The sequence below is a fragment of the Lissotriton vulgaris genome, chromosome 2_1, assembly GCF_964263255.1.
Source record: "Lissotriton vulgaris chromosome 2_1, aLisVul1.2, whole genome shotgun sequence".
In the NCBI taxonomy this organism is placed as follows: domain Eukaryota; kingdom Metazoa; phylum Chordata; class Amphibia; order Caudata; family Salamandridae; genus Lissotriton; species Lissotriton vulgaris.
The window spans coordinates 1,017,593,473-1,017,613,082 of NC_141687.1; the positions used below are offsets into that span (position 1 = coordinate 1,017,593,473).

General features: G+C 39.7%; 1 protein-coding gene across 5 annotated transcripts in view; it reads left to right on the forward strand.

Annotated features, from left to right (window-relative positions):
- The window catches only part of SLC4A10 (solute carrier family 4 member 10), a 1,035,540-nt gene that overhangs the window by 750,333 nt on the left and 265,597 nt on the right, over positions 1 to 19,610 (forward strand). For all 5 annotated transcript variants that reach the window (XM_086956614.1, XM_086956617.1, XM_086956615.1 and 2 more), the window contains exons 8-9: positions 5,534 to 5,691; positions 11,123 to 11,210. In XM_086956614.1, the coding sequence (XP_086812740.1) occupies positions 5,534 to 5,691; positions 11,123 to 11,210 (246 nt within the window). The remainder of the gene's footprint in view (positions 1 to 5,533; positions 5,692 to 11,122; positions 11,211 to 19,610) is intronic.

The window sequence follows — 19,610 nt, forward strand, 5'->3', positions numbered from 1 at the left end:
GATCTTTGGTTATTAGAAATTAAGTTAGTCCAGTACTGGCATTTGTATTGTTAGTTTAGTTTATTATGTTATTTTGCAGCATGCCATCCACACACCCTCTCCTTTTTCATGTGAAATTGTTAACCTGCTCCTGAATAATCCTGCAAATACCCACTCAATAGCTGATCTTAAATCTTATGAATAGTGTCACATATCCCTTTACTAGGAATTCACTGATATACCAGTCTTTATAGTACAAAACTCATGCCAGAGGCCACATCCTACTCACCACCCCTTCATCTCTCTACACTCTCCAATACTGACACTATTCACTTCTATTTACTACATCACCTGCGACCCACTCTACGTACTGGACACCCTCCATTGAAGATACATCAATGCTGACGCTGGTAACGTGAACTACTATAATACATTATTTTTGACTGATGCTGCTTGTTTTTTTAACTCTGTGCACTAGCACTCTGCTAACAAGTCTCCAATGCATGTGCTCTGACCTCTAGGCTGTACTTCTAATTGGAAAATTTACCTTACCTATACATCCCTCATATATGGTACAAAGTGTAGCTAAGACCATTAAGTTTAATGTCTCTAGTGGACTGCAGCACATATTGTGCCATCAATAAAGTGACAATGCAAAACATGGCTACAGGCCTGCCACTAGTAAATTGTCTGTGAAGATTTAAACTGCAAATTAGCTCAGCAAAAAATATCTTTTGACAGTCCTACCCTCTTCACACATATTAATAGGTAGGCTTTAAATGCCTACAGGGAAGGGTGCAGGATATTTATAAGCCGGACTTGTAAGAGCTAATGGTTAAACATGGCCTACCGTAACAGTGCACTAAAAGCTATTTTCACTGTAGCAGGGTTAGCTTTACCCTTGGATAGCATTCAGATACATTATTGAAGGCAAATAATGATATATCCGCCTGGTGGCTGGAACAACATTTAATTCCTGGACTTTTGAACATATATATTACACTTCTGACTTAACCAATGAATTAGATTTGTTTTAAATATTTTCCAAAGGTACTTTTAAAAAGTCACATTTAACCTGCCTAAAGCCTCTAGAAGCCCACTTGCTTCCAAATGTCACCTAGGAGCTAAATAACTTCTTGATGAGGTCTAAATTGTTTCCCAGAGCGTGGGAGGAATTTTGTACCCTTTACAGGATGACCATCTGGGCTGTTCCCAGGGACTTAATTACCTTCAAAGGATGCCAACCTTTTACCTGGCACATCTAGCTCAAACCTAGGTCTGCCTTCTTTCTGTTGTCCTAGCCAGTGAGGCTTTAATCCCAGCAAAAGAGGAGATTCCCCTAGAAACAGTTTTGTGTGACCACAGAGGAGGGGTTGCTCATTTTCTTGGCTGCACGTTAAGAGTGATGCAAAAGGGGATGATGGACGGAGCGTTCGAGCAAATCAAACACTCACCCCCAGTCAAGCACGTTTAGAGTGTGCACAGGAGCTCTGCAAAAGGGAAAAAAGGTTCTGCTGTGTTGGATATAGGTAGAGAGGGGCACTCTGGGATTGCTTGCAGTAGGGCACACAGAAACTTCTGCAAAAGTAGGTAGGGTATCCATGGGAACTGTTTCCCAATTGGTTAAGGAGGAGTCATGAGTCACCCCTAATCACAAGCTAGTGCCAATATTAAATGTACCAGCCCTGGGTATCTTCTTCAGAACACAACTGGACCTATGGAAGACAGAAAAGGACTGTGACTGCTCATGAGACATGTGAGGAGAACTCTAAGGGCTGGACCAACCTGCTCCCATTTGTACCCAGGGCAAATAATTGGGCTCCCGGAGTCAGTTGGATGATCTCCTAATAAGCTACGGGGACGAAAATGCTGCAAGAAGCCCACCTTCCTTAAAAGATCCAAGCTGGCCAGCTTCAGCTGGACCTACCCTTTTCTGGTGGCTTATGTTGGAGAGAGCCCTGACCTCCAAATGCTTTTCTTGAGGACCTGGAACCCTTGGCTTGTGACAGAGAGTACTCCTGCCTAACCTCAAAACTTTTCTACAAACACTTTGCGAAGATAATCATCGAGGGAGTGGGACCAACCTAACAGCCAGTCTATCAAAGGTGCATTGCCAGTAACCCATCAAACCACGACCACTTCAACTGCATACATTTGCTCTCTTGCCTCTGCCATTGACGAGGAACGTATTGATTCTTACAGGATGCAGGAAATAGAACTTCTGCCAGATCTTTTTCCACCTAAGCCAGTGGTTTCGCTGACGCTCCATTCTGATGCTGGGTCCTGTCGATGCCAAACCTCCTTCTCTCATTGCCAGCTCACTGCCTGCATTCTTTGAGGCTGGGGATGACTGAGACAAATCTGGTCCATATATCCAACTCATGCTCCACTGTGGTCAGTCTAAGAAACCTACCATTGTTCAGTTGTACTGCGATCAGTTGCCCATGGTTGCCTCTTTGCACTTTTTAGAACTATTTTTATTAAAAATTTGAAAAATCACACCTCTAGCTTCCCTTCTTGGATTTTTGGCATTTTAATGCCATTTTGTTCATTAAAATATTTTTTAAATTGAAGTAGGATTTTTATTGTGTTGGAATTTTGACTTTTTAACAGTGTGGTATTTCTAAATGCTCTACATGTTTTCTTAGGTAAGCCTGTATGCTGTGAGGCATTGAGCTCTGGTTTAAATGATCAAAACCTTAACTAATCCTAGCAGGACTAGGAATATCATGTTTTCTGGTGGACTACTGTCCACCCCAAATAATAATTCATTTTCTCACAACATGGAGACTACTTCCCTAAAGACGCTTAGAACTCCTTGGGGATCGCTCATTGCCCAGCCCACTTTTATACACCATGGCTTCTTGTTGAGTCTCGGTTTTCATAGGCATGGTGATTCATTTCTGGGGTCACAGACATAGCAGTAAAGAAATGTTCTGCTGCTCTGTCTCCTTTAAGTTAGCCTCTAGATTGGTAACAAAATAAAAACTTAGATCTACTTCTCCTCTTCTCTAAAGTGCCTACATGTTTCACTGCTATCAGATTAATAGTACAGATGCTCCTCAGACACCACCTGTAGCCTTGCTCTGCTGAAATTCACCTTCTCAGAACAATTTTCTTCTAAATGTTTTCTAAGTTCGAGAGTAAGCGCAGATCGGGCCCAATCTTCATTTTGTATCCCACTTGCGCTCCATCCTGGTATGCCATATTTTTTTACTTTGAGTCGATCTTGCATGGCTAGATGACCACAATTGGCACATTGATCCTTTAAACCCTAGGAACTCATCCCGATGTCGGTGGGACCGACACCAATGGCTTGTCGGTGTTGGACCACTGAAATCTGAAGCAGTGGTCGGACCGCTGCATTACTATGCAGTCGGTCCGGCCGCAGGGGTTGAGGGACCGACAGCTACAGTTCCAATGGGCTCAAGGTGCCTGTCGGCCCAGGGGTCGGAACATAATCCCCACAATAAGGTGGTGCCTGCTAAGGCACTGCCGTAGGGATTACAATAGCCCTTCCTCTCTGCCTGTCTGTGGTGTTCCGAATGCAATAGAAAGGTAGACAGAAAGGGCCCCCATGCGTCCGCTGCCTCTGCTATGAGGACTGAGGGGCACCTTTGTTGCCCCGACAAAAATCAATGCCCCATGTGGCAGGCTCCATGAGGTGCCTGGCATATGGTGCAGGGATGTTTAAAAACATGCTTTTTGGGATTGGGGCTTCTGATGCAGCCCTTTTCCGTGCAGAAGCACAAGTCTCAATAAAGAGGCATCCTAATTTGGCGGCCAGGACCTCCTAGCACGTGTCAGCCAGTCCTTTTTCCACAATGATGCCGGTTGGATGTTAGACCGACCAGCATCGTAATTGGACCCTAGCTTTTACCCTAGATTTTTAAAATTCATAACTCTGCTTCTCTTGATTGGATCTTTGTCATTGTGGTTTCAAATAGTTTATTATCTTCTCTATTTATCGAAATTGGTGTTGGAGTTTTCTTGTGTTATATTTTTACCGGTACTTTATTTCTGTTTGTGTGTTGCATAAATATCATACATTTTGGTGTTAAATGTCTTGTTATTAACAAACTTATAGATCACAATCTCAAAACTTAAGGCATGTAAATTGATCTTTAGAACTTGAAGTCAGTACAGAATGTTATCTTTTAAAAGACAAATACACACGTTAGAATATATTTCACATATCCTTCAAGTAGTTTTATTAGTACATTCTCATGTATCACAGCCCCCAAAAAGTATCTAATATCTAATCCAATAGCAAAAGTAAAATAAAAAAATAAAAAATTGCATGTCAAGTTCCCCAAATTAACTCCCTTTGTATAAATAAAAGCATAATTCAGAGGGCATATTCTCATCAGGCTTTCATTTGTGGGAAAAATAGACTGAAGTACCATCTTGAGAAATCTAGCATATGAACAATTTCTATTGAAAAGGAAAATATATACCATACCAAACTCCCTCTCAACCATCACAGTCATAGAGGTTATAGGCAAGTTCTGTATTCAGATCCGTTATGACTAATATTAGAAACTATGGGCCTCATTTTGTTGTTGGTGGCACCACCACTGACCGACGGTGGTGGTCCCACAGATATCCAAGCTATCCGTCCGACTGCTGCATTGCAATGCAGACGGTCAGACCGCAGATGTCTGGGGGGCAGACTTCCACCTCCAACAGGCTCAAGGAGCCCATCAGTGCAGGGGTCGACAGTAATCCCTATAATGGAGTTGGAGCCTGCGCACACACTGCCATTGGGATTGGCATGTCCATTTCCCACAACCTTTTCATGGCGGTCCCATCGCCATGAAAAGGCATTTCGAAAGGCACTTTGGGGCCCCAAGCAGGGCTCCTGTCCCCCTTGGACCACTGCTAAGTGTCTAGGGAGGCACATGTGGTGCCACTCTGAACAGCCATGCTCCACATGGTGCCTGGAACACAGTGCATAGATGGTTGAAAAATGCCTGTTTGTACTGCAGCTTGTCCTGCAGCCTTTTCCTGGGTTGCAGCGGAAGCAGCTCAAAAAAAGCGAATTCTGACCACCCTGCTGGCTTTCCTATCATAATCGGGCAGGTGGGACCGCACGGCGCAATGGCAATTTGATGCTCTTCCGACCACCATCGTAATGAGGGCCTATATTATGAAAAGCGCAAGTGCCAATGCAAGGCATAAAGATGCCATTATGTGTGACCGTTTGACCCTAATTTTTAATGTCATCATCTCACAGACGTTGTATTGATGTCCAGTATTCCAATAAATAGAGATGTGATATTTTTACCTGCACTTAAAGAATAGACTCTCATTTTCTAAGCCAATTATTGTCTCTAACCTGCACGACACTGCTGTATGTTTGACCAGTGGTGTGCTATATGCATTTTGAGGACAAAAGGCCTTGGGGGGAATATTAAAAAAAACAAGAATTATATCAATCCTTGGAATGGATGTGATAAAAGGGTTGCGTTGCATAGAGGCCGGAAAATTCATGAACAGTTAACATGGAGCTAAAAAATTTAAAGTAAAACTGATTTATTTAAATCCTTTTTAGGTGGATCTACATTTTATGAAAAAGATTCCTCCGGGGGCAGAAGCTTCAAATATCTTGGTTGGTGAACTTGAATTCCTCGATCGTGCTGTTGTTGCTTTTGTTAGATTATCCCCTGCAGTGCTGATTTCAGGACTCACAGAAGTTCCTCTTCCAACAAGGTAAGTGTTAATACTACGGGTAATGGGGCCAATATTGTTCTTGAATGATACGTCAGCATTAAATTGTGAATAGACAAAGAGAATAGGAGTGTTGTGTGGAAATCATGAGAGGTTCACCAATGGAAGAATCTCAATGACCAACAGAGTTCTGTCACTTTCTGTTTCAAAAGAAAACTCTTTAGAACAGAGGTTTTCAGACTGTGGAGAGTGCCACCCTGGGGGTCTGTGGCTGTCTTTCCAGAGGGGGAGGGGGGTTAAATGCTTCAGTTAGTATTTGTAAATTAAGAGGGCCTAGAAGCACAACTTTATTTGTCTCATACACAAGCTATCTTCATTTGCATGCAGTATTGAAATTGTATATAAAAGTATGGCAACTGTGACCTTGAGCGCTGTAGTGGTGGGTTCCGAAAGGTCGCTAAAAAGAACAAAATATTCTACAAGTATTTTGTTGGTTTTTTCACCTCTAGAAAACTGCATATAGCTAATGCACACATCTTAAATGAACAAACATGCAAATTAAACTAATTGGTGTGAGTTTCACTCTCCTACGTTATGAAACCTCAATTCTTTAATGCAATCACTCCAGAAGTGTGTGAGATCAGAGAGGGTCACAAAGTTGAACCATGGTTCAGAATAGTGACTTGTGCATTTTTAGTGCTATGATGCGCCAGTCTCTAACAAAAAACACTGTGAAAATATCACATTATTTTAAAATTATATTACACGCAGCATGAGCAGGGCCACTGGAATTATGTACCAGTGGAGGACCAAATTATGCAGTAGGATTGACTAAATTATTCAACAAGAAAAGGCAAATTATGCAGAGTAATAGACCACCTTTGGTGATAGTATTAGTTAATTTTCTGACATTATTATACATAATATCATGGCCTGGACAAAAACTTCACCTAATGTGTACCAGTTAGGCATCCAAACACACCAATAATCAATTGATAGATGACTAGTAATCCTTTGCAAAGGGCTATGTTTTTAGTACATTTTGATGCAATTCAACTAAAAGTAATTTATTTTGTCAAAATCCTCAGTTTTTGCAAATTATGTGACAAAGGCCCCTATTACGATGCCTCTTGGAGTTGCCTCTGACTGACACCATCTCAGTGTACGATGCCGCTCGGAGTTGCCTCTGACTGACATCATCTAGGTGTGGGAACCGACCGACCATAGGTCTGCGTTTCTGAACACTGGATTGTGATGCGACCACACATAGTGCGGTCGCAAACTCCCATTTCTCTATGGAAGCTTGTGCGGCGGGCGTAAACCGCCCGCAACACAAGGTCCCGTAGAGAAATATGAGTTTTTGTAATGTTCTGCACCTAATGGTGCTTGCCACACGGTGCAGGGATTTTCCGGGGTGCATAATAGGTGCCCCCCAGTCCCAGAGCCATAGGCCATAGCGGGATGGGGGCCCGCTAGTGGTCCCAAAAGTCACCTACCGACAGCCCTTCCATGTCAGAAAGCCCGACATGGAAAGGCTGTCGGAAACCAACATCACAACCCTGACAGCTGAAACTGAGTCTGTGAGGGATTATGATAGGTATTTGACTGCTCAACGGGCCCCTTGAGCCTGTTGGAACCAAGTCAGATTCACCGGCCGCTTTACACTCCAACCGCCGACATTGAAATTAGGAGGATGGGCTGTAAACAAACCATATCGGTTGGTAAGCATCCGAACGAGCATTTGGAGGCTTACTGACAGACATTGTAAGGAGGCCTAAAATGATTTACTGTTTCGGATTAAACAAGAATACATTTTACTAATAGGTAATCAGATTGTACCTAGTGCAAAATGTGTTTAAGTCCATTAAGATGAAACCTTTTCATTAGTGAATCAGTTGCAGTGGCACTGAGGCTCAGAAGTGTGTGGAAACTCATTTACATTTCCAGCATGTGGGCTGAGGTTACCCTTTCTGCAAAGAGATGGGCAAACCTTTACTTTCAAAATTTTCGTGATGTACTTATTAAGATTTACTCTATTTTTCAAAATTGGTATGGGATTTGTCTTGTGTTGTGTTTTACACTTAATTTCTGTTTGAAGAGTTGCACAAATACTTTACAGATGTCCTTCAACTTAAGCCTAATTGCCAACCTACCAGAAGGTTAAGCACAGGTTAATTTGGGATTTGGTTGTGCCTCACCTTGATGAAGAATGTGGTTCCTGGTTGACAAGTAGCCCAAATCCTAAGCTTGCATTTAGTGTCAGAAACTGAACAAACTATTTTGAGACTGCTCTTTTTAGAAACAAATTAGGTGGCACCTCACATGCAAAACATTATGAAGAGACCGATAGTCCTCGATCAGAATAAAAATGAATGTACTCTAGATCAATCCAGCCTTCAAGCTGGTCTCCTAAAAAGCAGTAATTTCAAACCTAGCTGATCCAGTCACTCCCATTCCAAAATTCAGTTCCTTCTCCCCCATAGCCCTTCACACTCCAATAGATGATATTGCATCAGACCTATAAAAAATGTAACTTTGATTCTGGATGTCTTATAAGTACACTAAAGAATAAGTAGAAACAAAGGAAGCATTTACCTGGCCTGGAGAAAAGCCCTACATTTAAAAGCAAATATCCAATTGTTATCACCCTTACTAATTTCCTTGTCCCTAGTCCAGGCAAGGCAACAACCAATATTACAAAATGGTATCCCATAAAGAAGAAAAAAGACAAAACACTGTATCCCACTTGTCCATCCTAGTTGGTTTTTGTCATTGTGGTTCTGAAAAATGCCCTGGTTGATGCAAAGATTGAATCTTTGTTTCCTAATGTTGTTTTAAACCTTGAGTCTGCCAGAGAATCACATCGCAGCAACAGATGAAGTTGTCCAGTGTCTATCACCTGTGCAATTGGAAATTTCAGAATTGCCGATTCATGAAGAGCAATCCTACTGATTATATTATTCTGCTTTGCAGAAAAAATGTTCTATGATACCTGAACTCGAAAGTGGCCAGGTGTGGACAAATTCTATATCAGCAACTTGCAAACCTCAGGCTTTAAATCTATCAATTCTTATTCTTGTGTCAATGTAGAAATATGCGTACTCCAGTGTCTATGACAGTGTTTTAAGCCTTTTGCTTCTGGTGGAGGTTGCAGTAATAACCCTCAGAAACAGTTTTAAGACTGAATATTACCAACACCTAGTAATGAATGTTCCCAATATATGAGAATTGCCCAGTAGAAAAGTGTATACTGGTTTGCCATTTTTTTACTCAATGTTTTCCATATCAGGCCTAACACTTGATTCGCTACTTCTCCTTCAGGGTACTCAATTTGTTTCAATTATTATATATTCCATTATTTTAGCCACCAGTTCTATCTGCTCCTCAGCCCTAGTTGAATGTGTGGAAATATCATCATCAACTCTAGCTCTCAGAGATGTGCCATTGATCTAAGGTTCTTCTGATTACTTTCTAAACCACAGCACCCTATTTTACATATTTTTGCCAAGGTGTGATAGCTGTACCCAAAGGAATAGAAGGAAACAGGAGGAGTAGAGTGGAGCAGAACAAAACGTGCTGGTTAGCTCAAACCATTAGGAGCTTCATAGCCACTCCTCTCTGATCTGTCCGTTCCACTATAACATTTTCCCCCTGATATGAATGTTGTGGGTGCTCCAGTAAATACCATTACCTTGAATTTATTTTGGAGGTCCTTTGTTCTAAACCCAGCCTAGTATTTCATGTCTCTACTTACCTCGACTGAAGTATTCAGACCACCCACACGTTTCAGTCCTGTTACACTTGAAAATTCCAAGTGAGTCAAAACCCTCATAATACAATTGAAGTTAAATGGTGGCACGCATCCAATAAGTATCATACCATGAATCAATGCACATTTGGAGAAATGATCCAAAGAAAACACCACTGCTTGATTTTGGAGGCATACAAAGTGAACTTGCATCTAAATTCAGAACAAATTGCTCTAACCTCAAGTGTGCAGCTCCTACCATTTTTGTGTTCATGCTGCAAATGCTTGGAGTGAAGAATGTTCTTGTCTGCTGAATAAAAACGTTGAATACTGAGAGATCTCCTCTGGCACATTCACGAGGTTCAGACTGTCAGAGCTGGTAAATATCATTGGGTTTCTCAGGAGCAGTACCCTCAAGAAGCCCATCTTCCAGTAGCTTTGACTCAAGCTTAATTGCACTGAGGATCAAAGTGGCTAGACGGGGAGAAGGGATTTGGGAATGGTACTGCGGGGAGGGAGACCTGGAACGAGACTTTGTCCTCAGAGAGCCTTCTGATATATCGTGTGAACTCTTGAACTAAACTAGCATGGTTAAATAATAACATACCTGTGAAGAAAAGCAGGTTACTTATGAAACAGTCGTCACTCTAATACTTTCCTCACAAGGAATGGAATTGCTGTTACTATAATCCTCAAAACAAAATACAACCATATAGACTCTATGATTTATCTAGTGCTTGCATAAACACTATGCTCCAGAGCGAGTCACACTTTCATATGAGAGAGTCTATTAGCTTTTGTTACACGGTCTCTTTCTTAAATTATGATTTGCATGTAACACTGTTAAGAATCGCAGCTCTAATTCAAACAAGTCTTTTTATAATGCACAACAGGTTTCAAATGCAAGGTTTGTTTCAACTTTTAATGTGAATATTATCTATGCAAATGCCCAAGAAAGCACTTCAGCGCGATGTGCTAAAGTCTATTAAACAAATGCCTAATAAATCACTTCGACAAAGAGAGCTCGAGTCAATATGTAAATATCAACATCCTACCTAGTGGTGATCAAGGGAAGGATCTACAAACTGCATTAAGTAGTCAAAGATCTTCTCACTGAAACTGGAGATCTGCTGCTACTGCTCACGCTCAGAGTTCTCAATAACCAGCAAAGAGAACAGGATGTGGCTCCTATTTAAAGTCTTTCTCAAGAAGTTTCTACATTACAGATCTCAGGTAAACCACTGGAGCTGAGAAGGGCCAATAGCCCTTGGGCAGCAGACTATGAGTTTGAAGTCTGCAACAGTCTGTAACAAGCTTTGGTACAAACAAGTGACAGTGCAAACAATAAGCACTGGCAAAACCAACAAACAAGCACTGGTAAAAGCAATAGAAAATACTTACGGACACGAGATTGGCAGAATCATGACACTGGCAACGCATGCACTTACTCCATGTATGCTAACAGAGTACTCCTGGCTTCATTTTATATGGGATATGGGCAGAGATGGAAACGAGAGTGATATACTTGTGTATCAAGGGTGAAATTGTTTCCACACAATCGTCAAGTTTGAAGCGATGCCAATTTTATATTCAAAGAATAGCAAATGTGTTAAAAATATAAAAGCTGTATTCACGTACTGCCTGTACATTGGTATATGTGAGAAGAACATACTGAGGTGAACCTTTTTTTGCATTTAATGTGTATTTCTAAATCTCTAATTACAGATTTCTATTTATTCTTCTGGGACCACTTGGGAAAGGTCAGCAATATCATGAGATTGGAAGATCCATTGCCACACTAATGACAGATGAGGTACAATAACAACAAATGCTCTTTTCTATGTGTTATCTGAATTGTTTATCGTATTAGTTATCCCTGTTTTCAACATTATGTTATATAGTCCAGATGCTTATCTTATCAATCCTAGAAAACATTTACTTTGTTTATGATGCTGTAATGAAATACATAGTATTCAGCTTGAAGGAAGACAAGATGTCCACATTCCCTCCCTACAGTGCCACCAAGCTTGCACCAAAACAATTTGGTTTTGCTGGTCCCTATTTCGCACACCATGTCCATGTTAAGGGCTTGAGGGGAAGAGGTGGTAGGGGTGGCCAATTGCTTAGCTGGGAGAATCCAGTACATATATGACAAAGACTCCCCAAAATTCAAAACAGGGCATTTCTTTAAGATGCAAGTTTTTTGCCTTTGTGCAACACGCACCCTGAACTGATGTGTTGCTGCTCTCGTGTGATGGTGAAGGAAAAGGAGGCGGCACTCTGAAAAAACTAATTACCTACAATAACACAATTTGGAAGCTGGGATTGAAGCAAGACTTCCAGGTTTCACATTGTCACTACATGCTTTTCTCTTTCCCCCATTTTAGACCTACGTGTCATCCTTTTTGTTTAATTATTTGAGGCACAAAATCAATGACATGCTATATTTGACAGTTCCAGAGGAGAGATCACACTGCCAATGCAATCAAACACCCCAGTGGCTCCATTGTAAAGATCCAGCATTTAGAGGTGTGGTCAGCCTTGTAGAGGTGAACACCACCTGCATAACTAATTTCCTGCCTGCCCCCAAAAAACAATTCCTGGGGGAGGGGAAGTTCCTTTGTCCAGTGGCGTCAGTGAAGACTTTGAGGCTCACCTCCGCACTGGTCTAATCTCTACCTATCCTGTGTGGGCCGAGGTGACACCTCCTGCTAACACAGATCATTGTCTATGATATCTTGGAGCAGCACACACTCCTCAGCATGAGTTCATACTTCTGTCTTGGCGACAAACCTACGAAAAAGCCCACCAGGGCATGAGAACACTGGGTTAACTTGGTGGACAATGACTAAAGGGCCACGTAGGTACATGCTGGTTAAAGCTTGATACCACCATTGCGTGGCGGGATAAAAAGCACAGTGTTTGACACCAAACACAAAAAAAATCGGCGGGCCATTATGGAGCTGGACATATAGGTAATATCCACATGCCAGCCCATGTTATCCTATAAACCGCCGGTCACTTGCAGTAGAATTATGTTTAATATGCTACGGCAGGGCAATATATGCTTGCACATATATTCCCACACACATATTATAATGAACCCTGCCTTAGGGGTGACTGACATATATTAAATGAGGTAAGATGATCCTGTCGCACATGGTGTGCGCAGGGTTGAACTCAAGCAGGCAAGTTGCTCGTGCTGTGCTGCATGTCAAACCTGCAGACTTCGGATTTACTTGGGTCACTCAGGGTGGCATAATAATTGCTGCAGGCCTGCTTCCTTTTAACAACCCTGCCCTGGGTACCACTGGTACAATATACTAGGGTTTTACAGGGGTGTAAAAGTAGTTGCCAATTGGGTATGCCAATTTACATTTACAGTTTAAAGGAAAGAGCACTGCCGCTGGGCCTGCTTAGCGGGACCCATCACACACTTAGATAAATTATAACTGTACTTAGCAGTTCGAAATGGGGCAAACAGTGTGTGGGGCATCTGCAAGCCGCCAAGTTTACCACAGCCATGCAGCCTTGTCTTTCATTGCCCTTCACCCATTCAATGATTTTACAAGGTTTGATAAATACAAATATTTTGTAAAATGCACCAAATTTCTCTTCAATTTTTATTTTTATTTTATTTGACAGAGTTTTATATAGCGCAAACTTGAGCCAAATCAGGCATCAAAGGTCTTTACATAGCACCAGTTGCATTACATAATGACACATTCATTTTTTTTTTGTTAGGCACGGGGAGATTAAGTGATTTTTCCAGAATCACAGGACGTTCAGCGTTATTGCCAAGAGTCAAACACAGATCCCCAGATTCGAGGTGGACTGCCCTAGCCGTTAGGCCAACACCTCTCTGCAAATATTTTTCAATACCTTCTTGTGGGGGAGATTATCCCCAAGTCCCACTTGCAATGGTCAGGCTCGCTTTCTGCTGGATCACTGACATAATATCGAGGGACAGAATATCGACTATCAAAAATATCATGGAAAAAATATCGACAGACAGAATATTGAGTTTGTATCTACAAACAGGTAAATACAAAAATATCGAGTATAAAATATCGTTTACTAAAATATAGTTTATAAAAATATCGACTTTATTAAAAACAATGTTAAATTAAATTAATATTAAAAACTTAATTACTAAAATATACTTAAAAATACTTAAATTAACTTATATTATTTAAATAATTAATGAAAGTTATAAAAAAAATGTCATCATATTTGTTAAAACATATATATATAGTAACATGATATAATTATTAAATAAAATCCAATATTATTACCGTACAATAGCGGAAGTGTTAAAATTACTATTCCCACTCCAAAGAGTGCAATCGTAGGGAAAGCGTTGGATAGTGTAGGGGTGAAAATTACTATTCCCACTCCAGTGGGTGCAACAGTAGGGAAAGCGTTGGATAGCGTAGGGGTAAAAATTACTATTCCCACTCCAGTGGGTGCAACAGTAGGGAAAGCATTGGATAGCGTAGGGGTAACAATTACTATTCCAACTCCAAGGAGTGCAACAGTAGGGAAAGCGTTGGATAGCGTAGGGGTAAAAATTACTATTCCCACTCCAAAGAGTGCAACAGTAGGGAAAGCGTTGGATAGCGTAGGGGTTAAAATTACTATTCCCACTCCAGTGGGTGCAACAGTAGGGAAAGCATTGGATAGCGTAAGGGTAAAAATTACTATTCCCACTCCAAAGAGTGCAACAGTAGAGAAAGCGTTGGATAGCGTGGAGGTTAAAATTACTATTCCCACTCCAGTGGGTGCAACAGTAGGGAAAGCGTTGGATAGTGTAGGGGTGAAAATTACTATTCCCACTCCAGTGGGTGCAACAGTAGGGAAAGCGTTGGATAGCGTAGGGGTAAAAATTACTATTCCCACTCCAGTGGGTGCAACAGTAGGGAAAGCGTTGGATAGGGTAGGGGTAACAATTACTATTCCAACTCCAAGGAGTGCAACAGTAGGGAAAGCGTTGGATAGCGTAGGGGTAAAAATTACTATTCCCACTCCAAAGAGTGCAACAGTAGGGAAAGCGTTGGATAGCGTAGGGGTTAAAATTACTATTCCCACTCCAGTGGGTGCAACAGTAGGGAAAGCATTGGATAGCGTAGGGGTAAAAATTACTATTCCCACTCCAGTGGGTGCAACAGTAGGGAAAGCGTTGGATAGCGTAGGGGTAACAATTACTATTCCAACTCCAAGGAGTGCAACAGTAGGGAAAGCGTTGGATAGCGTAGGGGTAAAAATTACTATTCCCACTCCAAAGAGTGCAACAGTAGGGAAAGCGTTGGATAGCGTAGGGGTTAAAATTACTATTCCCACTCCAGTGGGTGCAACAGTAGGGAAAGCATTGGATAGCGTAGGGGTAAAAATTACTATTCCCACTCCAGTGGGTGCAACAGTAGGGAAAGCGTTGGATAGCGTAGGGGTAACAATTACTATTCCAACTCCAAGGAGTGCAACAGTAGGGAAAGCGTTGGATAGCGTAGGGGTAAAAATTACTATTCCCACTCCAAAGAGTGCAACAGTAGGGAAAGCGTTGGATAGCGTAGGGGTTAAAATTACTATTCCCACTCCAGTGGGTGCAACAGTAGGGAAAGCATTGGATAGCGTAAGGGTAAAAATTACTATTCCCACTCCAAAGAGTGCAACAGTAGAGAAAGCGTTGGATAGCGTGGAGGTTAAAATTACTATTCCCATTCCAGTGGGTGCAACAGTAGGGAAAGCGTTGGATAGCGTAGAAGTAAAATTTACTATTCCCACTCCAGTGGGAGAAACAGTAGGGAAAGTGTTGGATAGCGTAGGGGTTAAAATTACTATTCCCACTCCAGTGGGTGCAACAGTAGGGAAAGCGTTGGATAGCGTAGAGGTAAAATTTACTAATCCCACTCCAGTGGGTGCAACAGTAGGGAAAGCGTTGGATAGCGTAGATGTAAAATTTACTATTCCCACTCCAGTAGGTTCAACAGTAGGGAAAGCGTTAGATAGCGTAGAGGTAAAATTTACTATTCCCACTCCAGTGGGTGCAACAGTAGGGAAAGCGTTGGATATCGTAGGGGTTAAAATTGCTATTCCCACTCCTGTGAGTGCAATAGTAGGGAAAGTGTTGGATAGCGTAGGGGTAAAAATTACTATTCCCACTCCAAAGAGTGCAACAGTAGGGAAAGCGTTGGATAACGTAAAGGTAAAAATTCCTATTCCCACTCCAAAGAGTGCAACAGTAGGGAAAGCGTTGGATAGCGTGGGGGTCAAAATTACTATTCCCACTCCAAAGAGTGCAACAGTAGGGAAAGCGTTGGATAGCGTAGGGGTAAAAATTAGTATTCCCACTCCAGTGAGTGCAACAGTAGGGAAAGCGTTGGATAGCATAGGGGTAAAAATTACTATTCCCACTCCAGAGAATGCAACATTAGGGAAAGTAAATACTTCATATATTATTTAAAAATATTTAAATTAATATCTATAAAAAATTATTTAAAAGTAATTACCAATTTAATATAATATAATAATTAATCTATTGAAATTACTAATTAACACTAATTATTACAATTAGTTACCTATTAATACAAATTAATTACAAAATAAATATTAATTATTTAATAATTAAAAATTAATTAACAATCAATTAGAATTAAATACAATTAAATTAATTTAATTATTTAATTAATTATAAATAAATTACTTCCCACCCTATTCCCCTACAAACCAACAACCCGCTACAGAAAATAAATTAGTAAAATTAACATAATTAGCAATTAATCAATTAATTAAAATGATTTACCAATTAAAATATAATTAATTACCAAATATAAATAATTAACTATTAATTATAAATTAATACCAATAAATACATTTACATATTTAATTATTTATAATTAAATTACTTCCCACCCAATTCTCCTATAAACCCACAACACGCTACAGAAAAAAAACCTAGTGAAATTAACATAATTAGCAATTAATCAATTAATTAAAATTAATTACCAATTAAAATTTAATTATTTACCAAATATAAATTAATTAACAATTAATTAAAAAATAATACCAATAAATAAATTTACTTATTTAAATAATTATAATCAAATTACTTCCCACCCTATTCCCCTATAAACCCACAACCCGCTACAGAATTAAATTACGCAAAAATTATAAATACAAAATTCATTAATAAAAATAATTATAACATAAATACACACTTTTCACTAATATTATAACATAAAAAACACTATAAAAAATTCGATATAATTAAAAAATCGATCATTTTATTAACCTATATTATATACTTTGATATTTTAACTTTCTATATTTTTAACATTCGATATTACATTACTTACCTTAAAAACAATATTTTTGATATCTATATTCTGTCCATTCGATATTTTGTCCAATCTATATTTAAAACTCGATATTATGTCCATTCGATATTTTGGACTCGATATTTTGACTGTTCACCCTTTCTGCTATGTCTGTTGCTACGTGCATTATGAGGGCTTGTCTGACAAAATCGGTTCTTTGACAAATTGTATCACCTACCCACGAATATAGCATGTTACAACACGTGCTATGACCACGCAATAGGTTACAACACAGTGGTTACCACGCATGGCTTTACATTCCAAGTCAGTTCTACGACTTATACTTGGTGGTGCGCTGGACTTTGGAATAGTATAAATTACTATTCCTACCCCAGTTTTGGCTTTTATTGTTCGGATCAAAGGCTCTTTAGAAGTGAGAGTATAGTTAATGTACGGATTTAGGAATGAACTACTTTGGGAAGTTAGGAAGGCAAGTTTAGTTGTAAGGATGTATATAAAAGCTTCTTCTTGCAAAAATGCAAAAAGTGTTAAGCCACATTAATTGGCTTAATGCTGCCTTGTAAATAAGGCAAAGCTCCAATCACCATCACAACGTCACTAAAACTGATGTTGTGCTGGCTATAGGGGCTTGTAAGTATGCCCCTTGTGTCTCACCCACACGTGTGCACAGTGCCAATAAGTGAAATCTGGGCTTTTAAAAGTTGTATGTTTCCTCCCTTGTTCACGTTACCACCTTGATTACTGAGCCTTATGTCCTTATTCCCCTTTTTTGTATAAACACACTGTGCTCTGCTACCCCTCTGACTAGTTTCTTATGTTCTCTGTTGCCATGTTATTTTGTTATATTATTTTATGTTCTATTTCTAAGTGCAAATAAAATGATCCTCTTGGGTGCTAATCATAAACACAAAAATTAAAACCTCAAATCTGAAGTTACCAAGATAAGCTACATAAGAATGAAAGGGCTCCTTATAAAAAAGTCAGGTTCTCATGAGTTTCTTAACCATACTCCAGTTATATTTCAGTCTCAAGCTGTTGGGCAATGAGTTCCAAAGTTTAGATGCAACGTTAGAGAAAGACTTATCACCTAAAAAAAAAGATAACACTTTGGGAGCTGCAAGGTTGGGTTGGTCTGAGTAACATAATGCACGGGTTTGGTAATGCAGAATAAACTAAGCAGCCAATACAATATGAGGTTTTCTGATTAATTTCCGAGCGTGCAAGAGGTATTGCATTTAAAAATATTTTATGGAAATTCAGGTAAACCATGCAAGAGCATAATCAGAAATCGGACGATCAGCAGCGTTTTGAGCAAATGAAAGATGATGAAATAACAGTTGTGTCTACGGCACAAGTCTAGTATAAGCTTGGTCTCCTCCTCATATATGTAAAATCAGTCCCCTACCCGATAAAAAAAGTGCAAAAAGAGACGGGGGATAAAATGTATTCTTGCAGGATAGCAGAGGTTAATGGTCTGGCTTCTAGAGACAAAGGTGGCAATGCCGCCCCTCGATCTATTCCCAAGAGTCAAACACAGATCCCCAGATTCGAGGTGGACTGCCCTAGCCGTTAGGCCAACACCTCTCTGCAAATATTTTTCAATACCTTCTTGTGGGGGAGATTATCCCCAAGTCCCACTTGCAATGGTCAGGCTCGCTTTCTGCTGGATCACTGACATAATATCGAGGGACAGAATATCGACTATCAAAAATATCGTGGTAAAAATATCGACAGACAGAATATTGAGTTTGTATCTACAAACAGGTAAGTACAAAAATATCGAGTATAAAATATCGTTTACTAAAATATAGTTTATAAAAATATCGACTTTATTAAAAACAATGTTAAATTAAATTAATATTAAAAATTAATTACTAAAATATACTTAAAAATGCTTAAATTAACTTATATTGTTTAAATAATTAAAGAAAGTTATAAAAAAAAATTCATCATATTTGTTAAAACATATATATATATAGTAACATAATATAATTAAATAAAATCCAATATTATTACCGTACAATAGCGGAAGTGTTAAAATTGCTATTCCCACTCCTGTGAGTGCAATAGTAGGGAAAGTGTTGGATAGCGTAGGGGTAAAAATTACTATTCCCACTACTAAAGATGTTATACAATTGTACAGAACAATGTCTAGATTAGGCAAAAGGGAAATAGACAAAGAACTGTAAAGGATCCCAAGTCTCACCGAAGCTTCTTTTGCAGGATTGTCACTACTCTAGACTTCCAGGTGGTTCCAGTTGAAATACCTAGGCAGAAAGCTGTTAGCAAGTGAATTAAACTATTTTTTAAAAATGGGGTAGAGCTGAGTTATAAAACCCTCTCTACAAAAGCCTTCAGAGGAGAGAGAAGAATGACTTCCGGCAAGCAGTTAACTAAGCATGTTTTTATTGGCATGAACGTTTTTAGGCAGGAGTCAGGGTGAACAGGAATTAAATCAATAATCCACTGTTGCTGAAATAAAATATTTTCTGAGGAAATATTTTCGTGGATATTTGTGCTTTTCTCTGAAAATAAATGTGAAAGAGTTACTGTGAGGGCTGATGGAGGACTGCAGATTTGTTTTGATATAAAATACGTCCCGAAAAATAACCCTTTTTTAGCCTCCTTATTTCTACATTTGATGGCATTGAGTGTAGCAAGAGTCCCACTGCTCAACAGTGCAATCTCTCCTCCTGTTTTTTTTGTCCCTGATGAAATGTCAGTTTTCAATCCTTGATGTCGGTAGTAAACCTGCTTTTTGCCCATGGTTCTGATTGGCATTTGAGACATTTTTTTCCTCCCACACCGACAGCCTCTTAACTAAATTGTTAACATGGGGAATATTGAAAGTGTTACCTTTGTGTTTGGATCATTTTCAG